Below are 17,381 nucleotides of genomic sequence, written 5' to 3'. Positions count from 1 at the left end.
GTAGGCCTACTTGTACACCTCCACTAATGTTTTCTGTCGTGCTTTGAAAGCGCCAGTAGCCTGTGTTGTAAAAGGCCATGCATGTATTTAAAAATATTAATATATTTCCAGGTTTTCCGTTGGTGATGGCATCAGAGGAGCAAGACAGTGAGGAGGGGGAGTACCAGAGTGTTGAGGACAGCCTGCCTCGCGACATGGTTCAGTACAGAGTACGCTACTCTCATGCTAGGAACACAGAGAAGGTATGTATTTATGATCTATAAAAATGTATAAGTAACACTTATGCCTTTAATTTAAGCTGTACCGTTTTCTGTTATGTTATTGCCACCTTTAGTTCGACTTCATGGAAGACACCAACAAAAAGAGGTGAGGTTCATGCCCACACCATACAGATGCAGTATCACCAACTTAACAAGTGTTGACATCAAGTATTACGTTGAGGCTGTAAGGTATAACATGTGTGTGTGGCTGACCTCCTCCCTGTGTCCCAGGTGTCCAGCTGGCCGGCCAGGCGCTAGCAGGCTGAAGAGGGTGGTCTCCTGCAAGAGGAAGACCCACCGCCTGGTCGTGGCTCGCAGGAAGCAGAACGGACCGGGCCGGGCCGGGGACACGGCTGGCAGGCACGACCAGTCAGCCCCTGAGGAGGACCAGATCTTCCACATGGACCCTTGGGAGCTCCCACACGCCAGTCACCCAGGAAGTCCTGGACCGGAAAGCTCCAGAAACACAGACTACTTCACTGAGGTGCATGGTGATCAACTCTAAATTGTTTTTCTGTCTTGGATGTGGAAGTTTCCAGAAATGTGATGTCAGGTGATGTATGGATCCCGTCACTGTGACGCTGTTTTGTAGATGTCCAGGAATCACAGCGCTATGATTGAAGTGCTTTTCAGCAGGAACCTGCGACTGACTATAGCGATGACCCTGTGGAGAAGAAATGTTGGAGAATTCCTTACATACCTTGTAAGGTAAAATGTTTCAAATGTCAGAGAAGTTCTCTGGATTAGGTCTGATTAGGTCTGATTTGCATCCTGACGCTGGTTCCTCCCACAGAATCCAAGACACTGCTGTGTTTGTTGACTGTCTTCCTATCATCACTGAAAGGTACTGAAGCGTCACACCTGTGTGGGGTCAGGAGCAGGGGTGCAGACCACAGCACGCCTGTGTGGGGTCAGCAGCAGGGGTGCAGACCACAGCACGCCTGTGTGGGGTCAGGAGCAGGGGTGCAGACCACAGCACGCCTGTGTGGGGTCAGCAGCAGGGGTGCAGACCACAGCACGCCTGTGTGGGGTCAGGAGCAGGGGTGCAGACCACAGCACGCCTGTGTGGGGTCAGGAGCAGGGGTGCAGACCACAGCACGCCTGTGTGGGGTCAGGAGCAGGGGTGCAGACCACAGCATGTCTGTGTGGGGTCAGGAGCAGGGGTGCAGACCACAGCACACCTGTGTGGGGTCAGCAGCAGGGGTGCAGACCACAGCATGTCTGTGTGGGGTCAGGAGCAGGGGTGCAGACCACAGCACGCCTGTGTGGGGTCAGCAGCAGGGGTGCAGACCACAGCATGTCTGTGTGGGGTCAGGAGCAGGGGTGCAGACCACAGCACGCCTGTGTGGGGTCAGGAGCAGGGGTGCAGACCACAGCACGTCTGCTTATTTATTTACATTTACATGTATGCATTTAGCAGACGCTTTAATCCAAAGCAACTTCCAAAAGAGTGCTTTACAAAATTGCATAGGTCACTGATCATAACAACGAGATAGCCCCAAACATTGCGGGTAGCCAAAACATGAAGCATACACTGTGAAAAATAAATAAGTCCCGAAGGGAGGAACTATAAGAGCATAGTTGAACAAGTTACAATTAAACAAAAGAGATTTATGGCCCAGTAGGACGACTGTTCAGTATTCCTAGAAATAAACAAGACCTGAAATAAACTTGCACTTGTGTTATTTGTTCATCCTTACAGCATTAAAGAAGAGTCACCACTCCTTTCTATTGGCTGTTGTGTCGACCTTTTACCACTTGTGAGAACAGCCCTTAAAAGTCCTTATGAAGGGTGAGTAAGGTACTGTATCACCAGTTCTGCTTTCAATAGCAGGACTCATGAGCCCATCTGCACTGATCCCATGCTATCATCCAGGTATTTGACGGCAGGGTTAAGCTGGCTGGAGTCTGTCCTGAAGACCAGATGGAAGGATCTGGCTGCCTGTGGCTGTAGTGGAACTGGCACCCAATCATCAGATAGGTGTGTTTACTGGGTTGTGAGAGAGATGTGTGAATGTGGGTTGTGTCTGAGAAGCTGTCACACCTATGTAGAAACTGAAAGCATGTCCTTAACGTATGTTGCAGAAATATCCAGGTTTTTAAACAGCAAATACTGGCCTTGTGGACCCAGGAGGCGTGTTGGCCTGGGGCCCCTGGGGCTGCCGGGGCTGCAGCAGCGGTAAGGGGCTCACCAGTTGGTCACCAAGATTACATTTACATTTATTCATTTAGCAGACGCTTTTATCCAAAGCGACTTCCAAGAGAGAGCTTTACAAAGTGCATAGGTCACTGATAATAACAGCAAGATAGCCCCAAAAACATTGCGAGTAGCCAAAACATGAAGCACATATTGTGAACAACCAAAATAAGTGCCAAAGGGAAGAACCATAAGAGCATGTAGTTAAACAAGTTACAATTAAACAACATGAACCGCTATAAGTGCAAGTGTACCTGTAGAAAAACAAGCAACAATAATAAAAAGAAGATATCACAGCGAGTACAAAAATGTTAATCAGTTACCACTAACCACAAGAGCAACAAGTCTCTAAGCAAGAGTCATTGTGACCCTTGAGGAAACTAGCATTGGGTCAAGCAAACCATTCCTAAGTACCGTTGTACTCCCGTAACAAGTGTGTCTTGAGCCTTTTCTTGAAGGTGGAGAGACAGTCTGTGTCTCTGATGCAGGTGGGGAGTTGATTCCACCACTGGGGGGCCAGACAGGAGAAGATGGCTTGAAGCAAAGCGCAGTACTGATGATCTCCTCTCTCCCCAGGTTATACACACCTACCTGTCTCACCTGTCTCACCTGCCCTGACGAGAAGCAACCGCATGCTCACCGGAGGGCTTTACTAGCAGATGTCGTTGCTATTCTTAAATGTTTTTAGATATACAGTATAAACCTCATCAGATTATGACTGCTCATCAGAATCAAAGAGATTGTTCATTATGTTTAAATTTTACTTGACAGTTGTGCCTTTTTTCTCATCGTGAATATGTATAAATCATGCATACATTAACGATCCTGTGAAAATACAGATATTGACTTCATTGTGTCCATTTAGGTTGAAGAACTGTGTGATAGAAAACTACCCAGTTACTATCTACTGTAGTGAAAACAAAACATTAAAGTCGGTGATTAAATAAAGGACACTTTCTTCGCTCGCTCTCTCTCTCTCAGTTCAGTTCAGTATGCTTTATTGGCATGACAGTTCGGGTTGAGCAGTATTGCCAAAGCAGTCCATATTGATTGGACATCTTAACATCCATATAACATTTAACAAGAAGTGTAAGGACTAGACTTGCAGTAGGCCCTACGCCCAGAGATATCCTTATTTTATTTTATATCAAGCTCTGTGTAGTTTTCAATTAACTGGTTACATTTTCCAGATATTGATCTCTTATACTTTTATACTTGTGACATTTAAGTAGAACATTTTTTCAGTTTCAATTTCCCCTGCTGTACAGTGCCCACATGTCTTCCTTTTTCATTTGCGAGGGTGTGGTCACTCATTCTGGATTAAGTGAGCAGCTGTCTCTGCTTTATGTTCTAATATATAGATATTCAGCCATTTCATAATTGTGATTAGTTTGATTCTGTTTGGTGTTAGTAAAGGAGAAGGAGGTGTGCCGGGCGGTAGCTGGTTTGTTAGTCTCATAACCAGCTGGCACAGGGGGCTCCTCTCAGGGTTACCTTCATGGACTGCAAGGGCTTTAGATTGGAGGGTTTCCTCAGGACTTGATTTTAAATGGGTGTAAAATTGTAATGATCCTTTCTGGATTTCTAACTCTCTTCTCTATTCTCTCTCCCTCTTTCTTCTCCTTCTCTCTTCTCCCTCTTCTCTTCTCTCCCTCCTGTTTATCTCTTGACTCATGTCAGCACTGCTGGTGATGATGTCATGCCTGAACAGGAAGCGATGAACGGTCCAACAGTGTCCATGCTCACTGGTTGGATTGAGGGCACTAGCATTCATTGCTGTTGTAAACCCGGGGTGATTAACTTTGATATCTAGCACTTCAATATAATTAACCATAACCAAGTTCCACAGCCATGTGAGTTATCCAACAGTAGTAGAAGAACCTTGTTTGTTTTTCCACTAGTTCAAATACACCGAACTAGGACAGTCATTTCAACACCAAGACAAAGGTTGCCAGGAGGGGGTCTTAGTCAGGGAGGGTTATGAGGTAATCCTCCATCTTGACACAGATAAGCAGAATCTCGTCTTCAACCTTTGATGTTTTTAATAGTGAAGTGATGTAGGTGCTGAAGTCCAGCTGTGTTGGACTCTGGAGGGCTGGGTGGTAGAGCCACACTGGATTCTTGTTTGCTCTCTAGCTCTCTCTCTCTCCCTGTGTAGAGCTCTCTCCCTGTGTAGAGCTCTCTCCCTGTGTAGCTCTCTCTCCTGTGTAGAGCTCTGTGAGGGTCCACACCACAGGAGACCTAGGAAGCACTTCTTACTCACAAGGCCCAGAGTAAGTACTTTGGTTCTTGAATTGGTAACTAGTTAAATTGAATTAGTTGATTATTTCAGTAGGTTTTTGTTAGCTAGTTTCTCTACAGAGTATGATGACTGCCTGACGAGTTTTCAACAAAAGTGTGTGTGTGTGTATGGTGTGTGTGTGCGTGTGTTTGCCTGTGTGTGCGTGTGTGAGAAGGGCAGCTGAGCAGCAGGATGGCTGGTCAGATCTGCTGGCTGACTGCAGCGGTGCTGCTGTGTGTGAAAGGATCCTTCTCCATTGACCTGCAGGCCAGCAACCTTCACCTGCTGCCCTCGCAGGACCACCGCCTGCTCCTCAACAAGGGCCTTAAAGGTGCCACCCGCGTCACCCACACAACCACATTTCACACCTGTAGAGTTTTACATGTAGCAAGTGTGGATACACACGTGTAGGCTTTTTTGCTATGCGCGATCAAATGTTATTTTAGTTAATGATACTCATTATTATCTCAGCTTTTCAGAGAAACCTCAAAAATTCCTGTGAAGTACTCTATCTCTTGTCTTATCACTGTTTTGTTTTGATGCTCAAGGTTCAAATTCCACAGCGTAGACCTAGTGGCTTAATGACCAAGACATGATGAGTGACTCTGCAGAGAAAGACCATATGTCAATGCTAGTGATTATGTGAAAAATATATAATAACATGAAAGTACATGAATGAGTGTCTATGTTCATGAGATTATATTAAACAAACTAAGTTTCTTTGCCTGTTAGTATCTTTGCCACTCAGTCACAGAGGTCATAGCTAATAGGACAAGGTGTGGTTAATCACCTTCGTTCATCAACATACAATATATATACAAAATAAAGCTATAGGTAAAAAAGCAGTTTATCAAACAGTAACAAGGGTAATCACCTTAAACTCAGACTACAACTGTAATCACATTAAACTGACTCTGCTATCTGTGCTGTGTAACATTACTAGAGTGCTAATCAGTGTGTTCCTTGCAGCCCCCAGGGACTGCCATGAGCTGTGGCAGGGCTCAGGGAACCAGGCCAGGGACGGCGTGTACCTCATCCAGCCTGGGGAAGCCCCCATCCTGGCCTACTGCGCCATGCAGGAGGGGGGCTGGACCGTGGTGCAACACATCACCGTCAACAGCAGCGTGGACTTTGACCGCAGCTGGTCTGAGTACAGGCAGGGCTTCGGACTCCTGACCGGGGACCACTGGCTGGGGAACCAGGCCCTGCATCAGCTGACCCGGGGGCCAGGCCACTACACACTGGGGATAAAGCTGGTGGACAAGGATGCCGTCACCAAGACGGGGCAGTACGATCCCTTCCTGGTGGAGGGGGAGGCGGCGGGCTACAGGCTGAGGCTAGGGCTGTTCCAGGGGACCGCCCTGGACGCTCTCACACAGGACACCGAGAACTATCTCCACGACAACCAGAAGTTCACCACCAAGGACCGCGACAACGACAACTACTTCCAGAACTGTGCCAAGCTGGAGTTCCAGGGAGTGGCGGGGGGTGGGTGGTGGTATGATGCCTGCGCTGGCGCCAACCTCAACCGCAGGAATGTGATCTACTGGCAGAAGGACTGCAACAAGGAGCACCTGTGTAAGTACGCCTGGATGATGGTGAGGCCCTCGGAGACTGTGAAGGTGGTCCACACTGGAGACTGCAAGAAGGATGAGCTGTAAAGGAGTAGGGGACTGGAGGCCGGATTCAGTTACTACAGTATACAGTATACATACTACCAGGGCCGGCCCAAAGCTTAAGTGAACTAAGTGGCTGCTTAGGGCCCCCGTGGCCACCGGTGGGCCCCCAAAAGCACATAAAATTACAGTTTAATGTAATTGTAATAAATAAATAAAAAACTTTTAAAATCAATTCTGCTTAAGGCCCCGTAAAGGCTTGGGCCGGCCCTGCCTACTACAGTATAACAGATTGAAGGAATTTTGAATATTGTTTAAAACAAGGACTAATTACAAGTTCTTCTTTCTTTTTTTGAAAGCAGAGAGGCAAGCCCAGCCAGCTAGTTAATAAAATGATAGTTAAGTACCAAAGGAAGATAGCTGGGTAGCTAGTGAGGCAGGACTGGAGCTGCTGTTTAGTGACCCTCAACAATCTGAGATAGGTGTTCCTGCTTTAACAAGTTTAATTCATTAATTAAAATACAGAAACATATGATCACATAATACTGTAAACATACTGTATCAACGTATTCATTGCACATTTTTCAAAATAACAAAAGGTGTATCCATTTTTTGTGATACTTTGTACACCAACAAGACTCCTTTCCGCAGTTTTTTGTGTTTCTATTTTATCACAAAAAAAAGTTGTTGTCAAGCCATCGTACTATAGTTTACTAAAGATGTAAAAAAGCTTTTGCAAATCAGTATTTGGACTCCTTCAGGTGTTGTTGAATGTTGTATGGACGGGTGTCAGGAGTATATGACATGAAGTGATTATACTTTGATACCTTAATGACATCATGAACATGAAGTAAACTGACAGCTGAGTTCCTGGCCTAGTCAGAACATGTGTTCTGTGTTCATGAAGAAGGTTCAACACAAAATAACAAAGAGCACATTGAATTCCCTCTGACGACAGAGACCATGAGGGATTAGGAACGTCAGGCCAGGATCAGCAAACTGGGACACACAAATTCGCTTTTCTATTTGTTTAAAACATATATAGCAGTAGACTGTGTTCAGATGTTCAAGTTTGTATGTGCCGGATGTGAATGAATGGCACACGTGGAACAGGCTTGTACAATCATTTCTAAGCAAGCCAGCTCTTACATCAACACAGTTAGAGCCCTTCAAAACTAAACTAATACCCACATTTGCATAATACCAACACAATACATTTAAAACAATGCGTACATGTACTTCCATGTCATTTTTTATGCTTACAGATGTAAATTGATTTCAGTGTTAACGTCGTGTAAATGTACAATGTGAATGTTTATACTGGGTCTGGATCATCTTGTCATTTCTATACCTTTTAAGCTGTGATCAACAACTGATTAAAGAAACGCATTTGCTGATTAACGTCTGTCTGGTCTGCTCCCTGTCCCATCAGGAGAGGATCTGAACCATCTGAACTGGGGGCCAAGCTGGGGCCAGTTGTACTGTTAGAGGGGCCAGTTGTACTGTTAGAGGGGCCAGTTGTACTGTTAGAGGGGCCAGTTGTACTGTTAGAGGGGCCAGTTGTACTGTTAGAGGGGCCAGTTGTACTGTTAGAGGGGCCAGTTGTACTGTTAGAGGGGCCAGTTGTACTGTTAGAGGGGCCAGTTGTACTGTTAGAGGGGCCAGTTGTACTGTTAGAGGGGCCAGTTGTACTGTTAGAGGGGCCAGTTGTACTGTTAGAGGGGCCAGTTGTACTGTTAGAGGGGCCAGTTGTACTGTTAGAGGGGCCAGTTGTACTGTTAGAGGGGCCAGTTGTACTGTTAGAGGGGCCAGTTGTACTGTTAGAGGGGCCAGTTGTACTGTTAGAGGGGCCAGTTGTACTGTTAGAGGGGCCAGTTACATTAAACATTATTTTCACATAGTTTTCATCACTGATACATTGCAGGCATTAACAAGTAAAAGATCAAGTAAAAAATGATTGAGACTCTTCATTTAGGGGGGCCACAAGGGAGTCCAAACTTGTCACAGGGGGACTGGCCCCTGCCCCCGCTCCCCCCCAGAACAACCCCTGCTTCACATCCTTCAGAAAGACCCTCCAGTGGGAGATATGCCTGCCCTACACCTCCTGCACCTCAGTGATATGGTCAAAGAATCTGACTCCAAGTCACCACAGTCGTGGATGTCTTTCCAGAAGGATGAAGTGAGAGGTTTCATGTGAGTTTGGTGTTGACCACAGGGTTCTGTCCATACCAGTAGAGCTTCTCCTCCTCTCTCTTCTTCCTCCAGTGACAGAGAAGCAGCATGCGAAAGGTCTTCTGGAAGGTCTTGTTGCAGAGCGCGTAGCACATGGGGTTGACCGTGCTGTTGACGTAGCACAGCCAGTATCCCAGGTGCCACAGTGAGAGAGGGATGCAGTCCGAACAGAAGGTGGAGATGAGCACCATGATGTTGTAGGGCGTCCATGTGAGGATGAAGGCTAGTAAGATGGCGCTGAGTGTCTGGGCAGCCTTCCTCTCCTTGATCAGCACCATCCTCTTCCTCTTTGTCATCTGGATCTTCAGCGTGACGTCCGTGGGCTTGGAGGAGGGGCACGGCGCGCTCATGGACTCAGCTGAGGAGAAAGCTGTTTTGGCGTCCCCCCCGTTCTTGCTCGGAGGGGCACCGCTGTCTTTTGGCGGCACGGGTTTGAACTTATAGGACACGCACTTCCTGCTTTTGTGAGAGGTGTTTCTGGGGGGAGACCCGTCCTCGTATCTGCTGAGCTGCTCGCTGCCCGCCACACTCTGCCCACGCCCGCACGCCTGCATCTGATAGGACGGTTGGAAGGGCCCTGGGGACACTGGACGCTCCTCCTCCTCCGAGGAGCCGTAGCTGTTGAAGGTGGTCAGCTGCTCAGCCTTGGACCACTCGTCGCTGGCGGCGGCCGGTTTGGGGCCGTGGTTCCTGCTGGAGGAAGACCAGGAGGCCTGGGCCCGGTCCTGGGGCCCACCTGCCGGTTTGCAGCTGAAACAGGAAGTAATGATGGTGTTCTTCTGGGGCATGGGGACCCCCACTGGGTCTGTGGAGGAGTTGAGCCCCTGCAGCTCAGCCAGGTCCTTGGTGCGGCGCTCCGTCTCCTTGTAGATCCTGCAGTACAGGATGGTCATGATCGACACGGGGATGTAGAAGGCTGCAATGGCCGTTCCAAACGTGATCACAGGCTCAGAGAAGAACTGAATCTGGCACTGCTTCTCCGGAACGGTTCGCTTCCCTACAAAGTACTGCCAGCACAGGATGGGCGGGGCCCACAGGATGAGGGACACCAGCCAGGCCAGTCCAATCATCACCCCGGCCCGCCTGGGGGTCCTCTTGGCCCTGTAGGTGAGGGGCCTAGTGATGGAGAAGTACCTGTCGAAGCTGATGACCAGCAGGTTCATCACCGAGGCGTTGCTGGCCACGTAGTCCAGAGCCAGCCACAGGTCGCAGGCCAGACTCCCCAGCGCCCAGTAGCCCATCAGGATGTAAGAGGTGTAAAGGTTCATGGAGAAAACACCAATGATAAGGTCAGCCACAGCCAGACTCAGTAGGTAGTAGTTGTTGACGGTCTTCAGCTGGCTGTTGACCTTGAAGGAGAGCATCACTAGAACGTTCCCCACGATGGTGACCAGGCTGACGGCGGCAGACAGCGTGGCGATGGTGACCACCTCCCACAGGCTGTGTGGGACCAGATGCAGGCCGGAGCTGCTGTTGGTCCACGAGGCATTCTGGAGACTCGCGCCCGCCATGCTCCTTACAGGGCCTCAGCTGGGAGGAGGGGATTCATGTTGAATGGGGGGTCCTGGAAAGAAAAGGAAAAGCCAGTCAGATGAAGAATATATTCTTATAGATTCTGTCTATAAACTACCAAACACACACGGAGAAGTTCCACCATGAACCACTAGATGTCCTCATGTTGTTGTCAATCGGAGCACCGCTATCATTTGTAAGAAAGCATGCACTGTGTCAAGCAGAGGGTAGATCAGGAACACTAAATCAAAGGGCAATAACGTTCATCAGTTAAGTGTAGCATACAGGTCCAGGGTGTTTTAATAAAGTCTATCCTACATCACAGGTTGGTCAGAATTTTGCACAGAATGTGTTGCTTAGAGACACAGAAACGTTACATAAGGACAAGAGACAGATTTAGGGTCTCTGATGGTTTGCTACATGAAATGAACAGCGTTCTGCAGCTCCACAACAGTTTACACTTTGAAGCACATGTGGGGTCTCTCAAGCACTCTTCAGAAACAGCTGTGGCACATCCAGAAATATCCAGGTCATCGCAAAACTCAGTTCCTCGCCTCCTAATACTTAACTCCTGTTTAGTTCTAGTTGTGACAGTCGAAATGGGATGAAAATGACATCTGTGTCGTTCAATGTTACCATGGAAACAGTCAAGGGCTGGTTTTACGGTGAGAATGGATATTAATCTGTATAAAGAGACGCTGAGTGGGGGAACAATCAACACGGACAAAGGAGGCGGCCGCGTCTGTCCCAAGGGCATGTTTGGTTTGTCTGAGTTGCTGTTCCAGGTGTGTGCGTGCCAGAGCTGTTTCCCCAGGAAAGAGCCTCCTCTTACTGAAACAGCTCCGGTCACTTAGCCTGCGGCCCCGCGGGTGAAAACACGGGACAACTGGGATTGATAAAAGCAAATAAATCTGTGTCTGTTCGCCTCGGTGTGGACTGACTGTATATGCCGGGGCTGTGGAGACACTGGTCTGAACGCAGCCAGGGTGACCAGCTGCTTCCTGGTTTCCCCTGACATTGGTTAGTAAGTCCTGAACCATCTGAACTATCATCAGACGCGCTAACTGAGAGAGGAGAACAGAGTTATCAAAGGAGATGGACAAATAATTTATGTCCTGAAATCCTTTCTCTGACCCAGCAGGGTGTGTTTCCAGAGAGTCCACAGACCAGACAGTCCCCTGTAACAGGTGACCTCCAAACGGAGACACACACACACTCTTGCTGTGAGGACAGTCATTGAGACGCCCTGTCACATTATGCCTATTTCTCCTGTCAGAGTGTGCATTTTAATGATCCCAGACTGCAGTGTGTCAGTGTAGCAGCACCCCAGTGATGAGGGGAGACAAATGGGTGCGATTGCTGTCATTTTTCCATTCCCTTTTCAATCACATTGGACAGCATATGGATAAACCTTCACTTCTCTGTGTCTGTGGATACCAGACATGACATGAGGGTTGAGACGATGGATGATGTTGTTGTGAAGTGAAGTACACTGTGTCGATGGTAGGGCTGGCTGGTGCAGGACAACGATCGGTTAGGGTTAGGGTTGTTAGGGTTAGGGGTGTTAGGGGCGTTAGGGGTGTTAGGGGCGTTAGGGTTAGGGGTGTTAGGGGCGTTAGGGTTAGGGGTGTTAGGGGCGTTAGGGTTAGGGGTGTTAGGGGCGTTAGGGTTAGGGGCGTTAGGGTTAGGGGCGTTAGGGTTAGGGGCGTTAGGGTTAGGGGTGTTAGGGTTAGGGGCGTTAGGGTTAGGGGTGTTAGGGTTAGGGTTAGGGGCGTTAGGGTTAGGGGTGTTAGGGTTAGGGTTAGGGGCGTTAGGGTTAGGGGTGTTAGGGTTAGGGGCGTTAGGGTTAGGGGCGTTAGGGTTAGGGTTAGGGTTAGGGGTGTTAGGGTTAGGGGCGTTAGGGTTAGGGGTGTTAGGGTTAGGGTTAGGGGCGTTAGGGTTAGGGGTGTTAGGGTTAGGGTTAGGGGTGTTAGGGTTAGGGGTGTTAGGGTTAGGGGCGTTAGGGTTAGGGTTAGGGGTGTTAGGGTTAGGGGCGTTAGGGTTAGGGTTAGGGTTAGGGGTGTTAGGGTTAGGGGCGTTAGGGTTAGGGGCGTTAGGGTTAGGGTTAGGCGTGTTGACAGGCGATCAAGCCCTGCTGGGGCCTTAGTCCCTGGCTGCTGCTACTCTCAGGCTCACTCACTTCAATGTTTCAAACGATCATTTGCCAGAGAGAAGTCTTCCCAGTGCCCCTAAAATCAAACTCAGGGCCCCACTAAATAATGACACTGCATTTTATCAGTGGATTTAATTGATTTCAATGTCCATTTTGTTCCAAAAGGAGAAACAAGAGGTGAGGACGAGCTAACAGTTGCCAAGTCTGGAACACGGACAGACGGCTCCTGCACTGGACCACGCAGATCTGGAACACGGACAGACGGCTCCTGCACTGGACCACGCAGGTCTGGAACACGGACAGACGGCTCCTGCACTGAACCACGCAGGTCTGGAACACGGACAGACGGCTGCACCACGCCAGGCATCACTGGGACCACTGACGTGTACAGAGAAAGAGAATTGTTGACACCTGCTCAGGGATGATGGGTAGATATTACAGCCTCTAAGAGCATCTGGGCGATGAGTTGTTGGTTCCACTGGGACCACTTATAGGCGCATGAATCATGAGCCATCTTCTCCTTCCAGCCGTTCCTCCTCCAAGGCAAGTTAGCATCACTAGAGAGCCTGAGTACGCTGCATCCTGCTGCTTGGCCTTTAGAGGGAGGCTTATGAGTCACTTCAGCATATTTTGTCTATTAAAAGGATGTAACTAAATGAGATGCTCTCCCACTTCCACTCTGCTGACCCTGCATGTGTAGTCGGCTGTAAGAACTCATCTGTCATCACCTTAGCTTCAGAAGGAGGAGTCTGTCTCCCCCCCTCGTCTCTCTCTCTCAGGCTGTCTCTCTCTCTCAGGCTGTCTCTCTCTCTCAGGCTGTCTCTCTCTCTCAGGCTGTCTCTCTCTCTCTCAGGCTGTCTCTCACACTCTCAGGCTGTCTCTCTCTCTCTCTCAGGCTGTCTCTCTCTCTCAGGCTGTCTCTCTCTCTCAGGCTGTCTCTCTCTCTCAGGCTGTCTCTCTCTCTCAGGCTGTCTCTCTCTCTCAGGCTGTCTCTCTCTCTCAGGCTGTCTCTCTCTCTCAGGCTGTCTCTCTCTCTCTCAGGCTGTCTCTCACACTCTCTCGCTTTCTCTCTCTTTTTCGTTCTTAGTCTTCCATGTAGGCTCTTGTGTGTGACCGCCTCTCATCCCTTCCTCTCATCCCTTCCTCTCATCCCTTCCTTCCATCACATGGAACAGTAACCCTAACAGTCATTGATATTCAGTCGGTGCTCCTGTGTTGGCAGGCTTACCTGTGCCAGCCTCAGGCATGCTCAAATAACATTCCCCTCTCCACAGGACTCCTGTCCAGGCCCTTGATCGCCCTTCGGCTTATTACTGTGGCATTTCACATCATATCACTCATACAATCAGCATCCCTCCATAGGGGGCCCTGTGACCCCTGTCATCTGTTTTTTATAAGTACTGTCGTAAAAAAACAACGTAATCTCTTAACTTATCTCACTTCCTCCTTCTGTTTTCTTACTACATATAGATCTTTCTCTCTTTCTCTCTCTCCCCCCCATCTCTCTCTTTTTGTTTCACACTCCCTCCTTGCAGCATGTGTCGCTACCTCGAGCAAAAAATACACCTCTAATCTGAGGAGTGAAACCACACCACATTCTCAGCTTCTCAACGTGTCATTATTCCAAAAGTCTTCCAACAAAAAACACTTCTCTTTCATTAAAATGCTAAACAATCTCAACCACAAAGCCCATGCTTTAAAATAGGCCCTTGTATCGTAAGTAGAAGGAGCTCCAGAAGAAAGACGTCTCCTGGTGGTAGGGGGTGTTGAGGAGGAGATCCCAGGATGTGTGAATGAACCATGACTCTTCTACATGGACAGGCAGAGGTGAGGTGTTCACACACACACACACACAGACGTACACGGGAATGAGGGCTAACACACACACAAAGAAATACATTCAAGAGCAGCTACTTTCAACCATTTCCTTCATTTTCTGACACTTCCTAAATGTTTGGGCTACTGTTGGAGATGTTCACAGTGCCTATATGGATGGCTGCTGCTCACAGCTGGTCTGATGGGGCTTCAAAAGAGGAAGTCTCCACCAGCTCAACACTTTCCTCATAACAGCCTTTCACTGGGAGAACCTGGTCTGCCCAACACATGGTAGAGCTGGCACCAGCACTTCTCATCGTGAACCTTAGTCTGCGTTTTCTATACATTTGAGTGGTATTCAGTCTGACAAGAGGAAATACTTTAGCCTAATAACCCTGTCTGGCTCTGAGGAAAAAGCCCTTACATGAAGATATACAAGTTGGGCTGGTTCAAACTCTCTCCACCTTCACTTCAACTTTGAGGCTACATGGATATTTCAGAATTTGTTTGTAACCAGATATTTGATGTATATTGTTATGACAGTAGTTTGTCCTTGAGGAGTTTCTGTTTACGAGAGACATAACAGAATTCCTGCTGTGTTCAGGGAGAGTGTGAGTCAGGTTAGAGGAGGGAGAGTGAAGCGAATGAAAGGCCTCTCTTTGGCTCTCAGCCATCCACCCTGCCCTGCCCTCTCCACCCTCTCTGCCCTGCCCTCTCCACCCTCTCTGCCCTGCCCTCTCCACCCTCTCTGCCCTGGCCCCTCCACCCTCCCTCCCTCCCTGCCCTCTCCACCCTCCCTGCCGTGGGCTTGTTGGCAGAGCCTAGCTGCCCCAGTGACCCATGTTGAAGATGACCTCCTGACCGGGGGGGTGGTGGAGAGACAGAGTACTCTACAAATACATGGTGCCCGCATGAATCTGGACACAGTTCATGTGCAGCTAGATATAAACAGCAATTTGAATAGAAATGTATGTATATATTTATATTTGGCTCAAATCTTAGTAAACTTGTTTTTCTTTCACCATTCTCAACATACAATAGAATCGTTATTATCTTCCATTGTGCAATGTGATAGATTTCAGATTTAATTTATTTTCTCATCAGCACTCAATGCCATTTTCACCACAAACTGTGTGATGGTCTCTGTATTCAGATGTGAGATATACCCCCCTATTTTGACGATCTGAAACGCAAGTATCAAAACGCAAAGCGCAAGTAACTTTGTGGGCGGGACTCCACCGCTGTTGCTATTATACCGGCAGGATAAATGACTTTGCGTCTGGCGCAAATCTAAAATGGGTTGGTCTGAAGGAGCTACATTACTAATGGGTGTGGTTTGGGCGTAACGTGCAATAAACCAATCAGAGCATCATCTCACATTCCCTTTAAGAGCAGCGCTTGTTCCATGGCGGATTGCTATTAAAATAGCGGATTTGCCAGGCGCACGCCAGGAGCGGTTCACAGCCGAGGAGACCGACATTCTTGTCAGGTCCATAAAAAATTGAGAGATGACATTGTATGGGAAAGGCAGAGCAGTTTTCTCACTGCACTAAATTGCCCGCTCATGCTGCTCATTCAAATTCTGACCCTGGCCTCGCTAGTTGTGCGCATGAGCCAAGCTTACAAAGGGGCGGTTTAGCTAAATGGAGGCCCTGGGCAAAGACCAATGTTTTGACCCCCATAAGGTGCAAACCCCCAAAATGAGCCCTTTGTTTATGTGAAGCGGAGGAGCAGGTCACACGTTTAGCAAAGAACATTACCGTCGGGCCTGCCCACACGCACTGAAATGCGGACAGCTTGGATACCGATGTAACTAGACAACATTTGCAATGAAGGTGAACACTCGAATTATTTAAACTATAGACCATAGCATTACACATATCAAAACAGAGCAAAGTCAACAATAGAACTCCAAACAACGCTTATTTAACTAAACTAATGCCCTTAACTTAGTAGCTTTTTCAGCTTGCCGCAGGGCATTCTGGGTACCAAGAGCAATGCACAGTATAGTTGATCTTACAGCATTGTGTAACACACTTCGGTTGTGGATAGTATGTCGGCTTTGCGTCGAGTGCAAACTAGGAATGACACTTGCGTCGTTGACGAAGTCAATTGCGCTGGGTGCAAGATAGGGCCCTATAATGTCTCTGTTTTAGGGTTAGGGCTCTTAGTTGGATACGACACCTGGACATTATGTACTGCTGTCCAGTGCTGCTGTGTCTTAATGGTCAGATCCAGCCTCTCTCTCTCTTTCTCTTGGTCTCTTTCTCTTTAGGTGTCTCTCGCTCTCACTCTGTCTCTCTTTCTGTCTCTTTCTAATAATAATAATAATATATTAAATTTTCCAAGGCGCCTTTCTCAGCAGTCAAGGACACCATACAGAGGTATATAAAAAATATTAAAAGCAGAAGAAAAATTAGAACTACAACATTAAAAACAACAGACGTAAGCAGTGCAAATGACATTACGTGGAATAGGCAGCAGTAAAGAGATGTGTTTTGAGTTGTGATTTGAAATGGGGGAATTAATCAATATTTCTGAGTTGGGGTGGCAGAGAATGTCAGAGACGGGGAGCAGAGTGGCTGAATGCTCTACTCCCCATGGTGGTGAGACAGGCAGAGGGGCTGAATGCTCTACTCCCCATGGTGGTGAGACAGGCAGAGGGGCTGAATGCTCTACTCCCCATGGTGGTGAGACAGGGAACAGAGCGGCTGAATGCTCTACTCCCCATGGTGGTGAGACAGGCAGAGGGGACAGACAGGTGTGTGGAGGAAGAGGATCTGAGGGAGCGGGAGGTAGTGGGACCCTGGAGGAGATCTGACACATACAGGGTGAGGTTGTGGATGTTTATGGAGGGATTTGTGAGGGAGACCAAAAAGGAGGGAGTTGCAATAATCTAAACGGGAGGTGATGAGATTGTGTACAAGAATGGCGGCAGTGTGGGGGGTAAGGGAGGGGCAGAGACGGTTGATATTTTGCAGATGAAAGTAGGCGGACCGGGTGATGTTATTGATGTGGGGCTGAAAAGATAGTGTGCTGTCAAGGATGACACCCAGACTCTTAACCTGGGGGGATGGTGAATCTGAGGAGTTATCAATAATGAGAGAAAAACTGTCGGTTATGGATAAAGTGGAGAACCTTGGTTTTATTACTGTTTAATTTGAGGACGTTTTGGGTGAACCAGATTCTTATTTCAGTGATGCATTCAGTAAGAGGGCGGGAGAGTGGACGAGGGTTTGGTAGAAAAATAGAGCTGGGTGTCATCAGCATAACAGTGAAAGTGAATGTTGAATTTGCGAAAGATATTGCCAAGGGG

The 17,381-nt window shown here is 48.1% G+C and overlaps 3 protein-coding genes across 11 annotated transcripts in view; 2 read left to right on the top strand and 1 right to left on the bottom strand.

Annotated features, from left to right (window-relative positions):
• The window catches only part of LOC146300260 (KATNB1-like protein 1), a 31,165-nt gene extending 27,743 nt beyond the window's left edge, over positions 1-3,422 (top strand). For 4 of the 9 annotated variants that reach the window (XM_084682284.1, XM_084682276.1, XM_084682265.1 and 1 more), the window contains exons 2-10: positions 112-242; positions 335-366; positions 500-744; positions 853-968; positions 1,054-1,104; positions 1,963-2,052; positions 2,137-2,241; positions 2,346-2,439; positions 3,034-3,422. In XM_084682284.1, the coding sequence (XP_084538410.1) occupies positions 223-242; positions 335-366; positions 500-744; positions 853-968; positions 1,054-1,104; positions 1,963-2,052; positions 2,137-2,241; positions 2,346-2,439; positions 3,034-3,075 (795 nt within the window). In that variant the 5' untranslated portion in view covers positions 112-222 and the 3' untranslated portion in view covers positions 3,076-3,422. Of the gene's footprint in view, positions 1-111; positions 243-334; positions 367-491; positions 745-852; positions 969-1,053; positions 1,105-1,962; positions 2,053-2,136; positions 2,242-2,345; positions 2,440-3,033 lie in introns of all 9 variants that reach the window. The other 5 variants (XM_084682239.1, XM_084682232.1, XM_084682223.1 and 2 more) reach the window with 2 other exon arrangements.
• Positions 3,423-4,634: 1,212 nt separating this feature from the next.
• LOC146300259 (fibrinogen-like protein 1-like protein) lies at positions 4,635-7,751 on the top strand. The gene is made up of 3 exons (XM_084682306.1): positions 4,635-4,730; positions 4,914-5,069; positions 5,708-7,751. The coding sequence occupies exons 2-3, from the start codon at positions 4,931-4,933 to the stop codon at positions 6,397-6,399; spliced, it is 831 nt and encodes a 276-aa protein (XP_084538432.1). The 5' UTR covers positions 4,635-4,730; positions 4,914-4,930; the 3' UTR covers positions 6,400-7,751.
• A 792-nt stretch (positions 7,752-8,543) lies between these two features.
• Positions 8,544-10,097, bottom strand: chrm5a (cholinergic receptor, muscarinic 5a). The gene has a single exon (XM_084683336.1). The coding sequence runs from the start codon at positions 10,095-10,097 to the stop codon at positions 8,544-8,546; it is 1,554 nt and encodes a 517-aa protein (XP_084539462.1).
• Between the last annotated feature and the right edge of the window lie 7,284 nt (positions 10,098-17,381).

The sequence above is a fragment of the Hypomesus nipponensis genome, chromosome 3 (assembly GCF_054491055.1).
Source record: "Hypomesus nipponensis isolate SF chromosome 3, ASM5449105v1, whole genome shotgun sequence".
Classification (NCBI taxonomy): Eukaryota; Metazoa; Chordata; class Actinopteri; order Osmeriformes; family Osmeridae; genus Hypomesus; species Hypomesus nipponensis.
Note: the sequence above shows the minus strand (reverse complement) of the source record. Positions and strands in the feature narration are given on the sequence as shown.

Bases quoted from the DNA above. Each gene is read 5' to 3' on its own strand.
- LOC146300259 (XM_084682306.1), top strand. From the start codon at position 4,931: ATGGCTGGTCAGATCTGCTGGCTGACTGCAGCGGTGCTGCTGTGTGTG. The intron at 5,070-5,707 runs GTGCCACCCGCG...TGTTCCTTGCAG, and splicing joins CCTCAACAAGGGCCTTAAAG to CCCCCAGGGACTGCCATGAG.
- chrm5a (XM_084683336.1), bottom strand. From the start codon at position 10,097: ATGGCGGGCGCGAGTCTCCAGAATGCCTCGTGGACCAACAGCAGCTCC.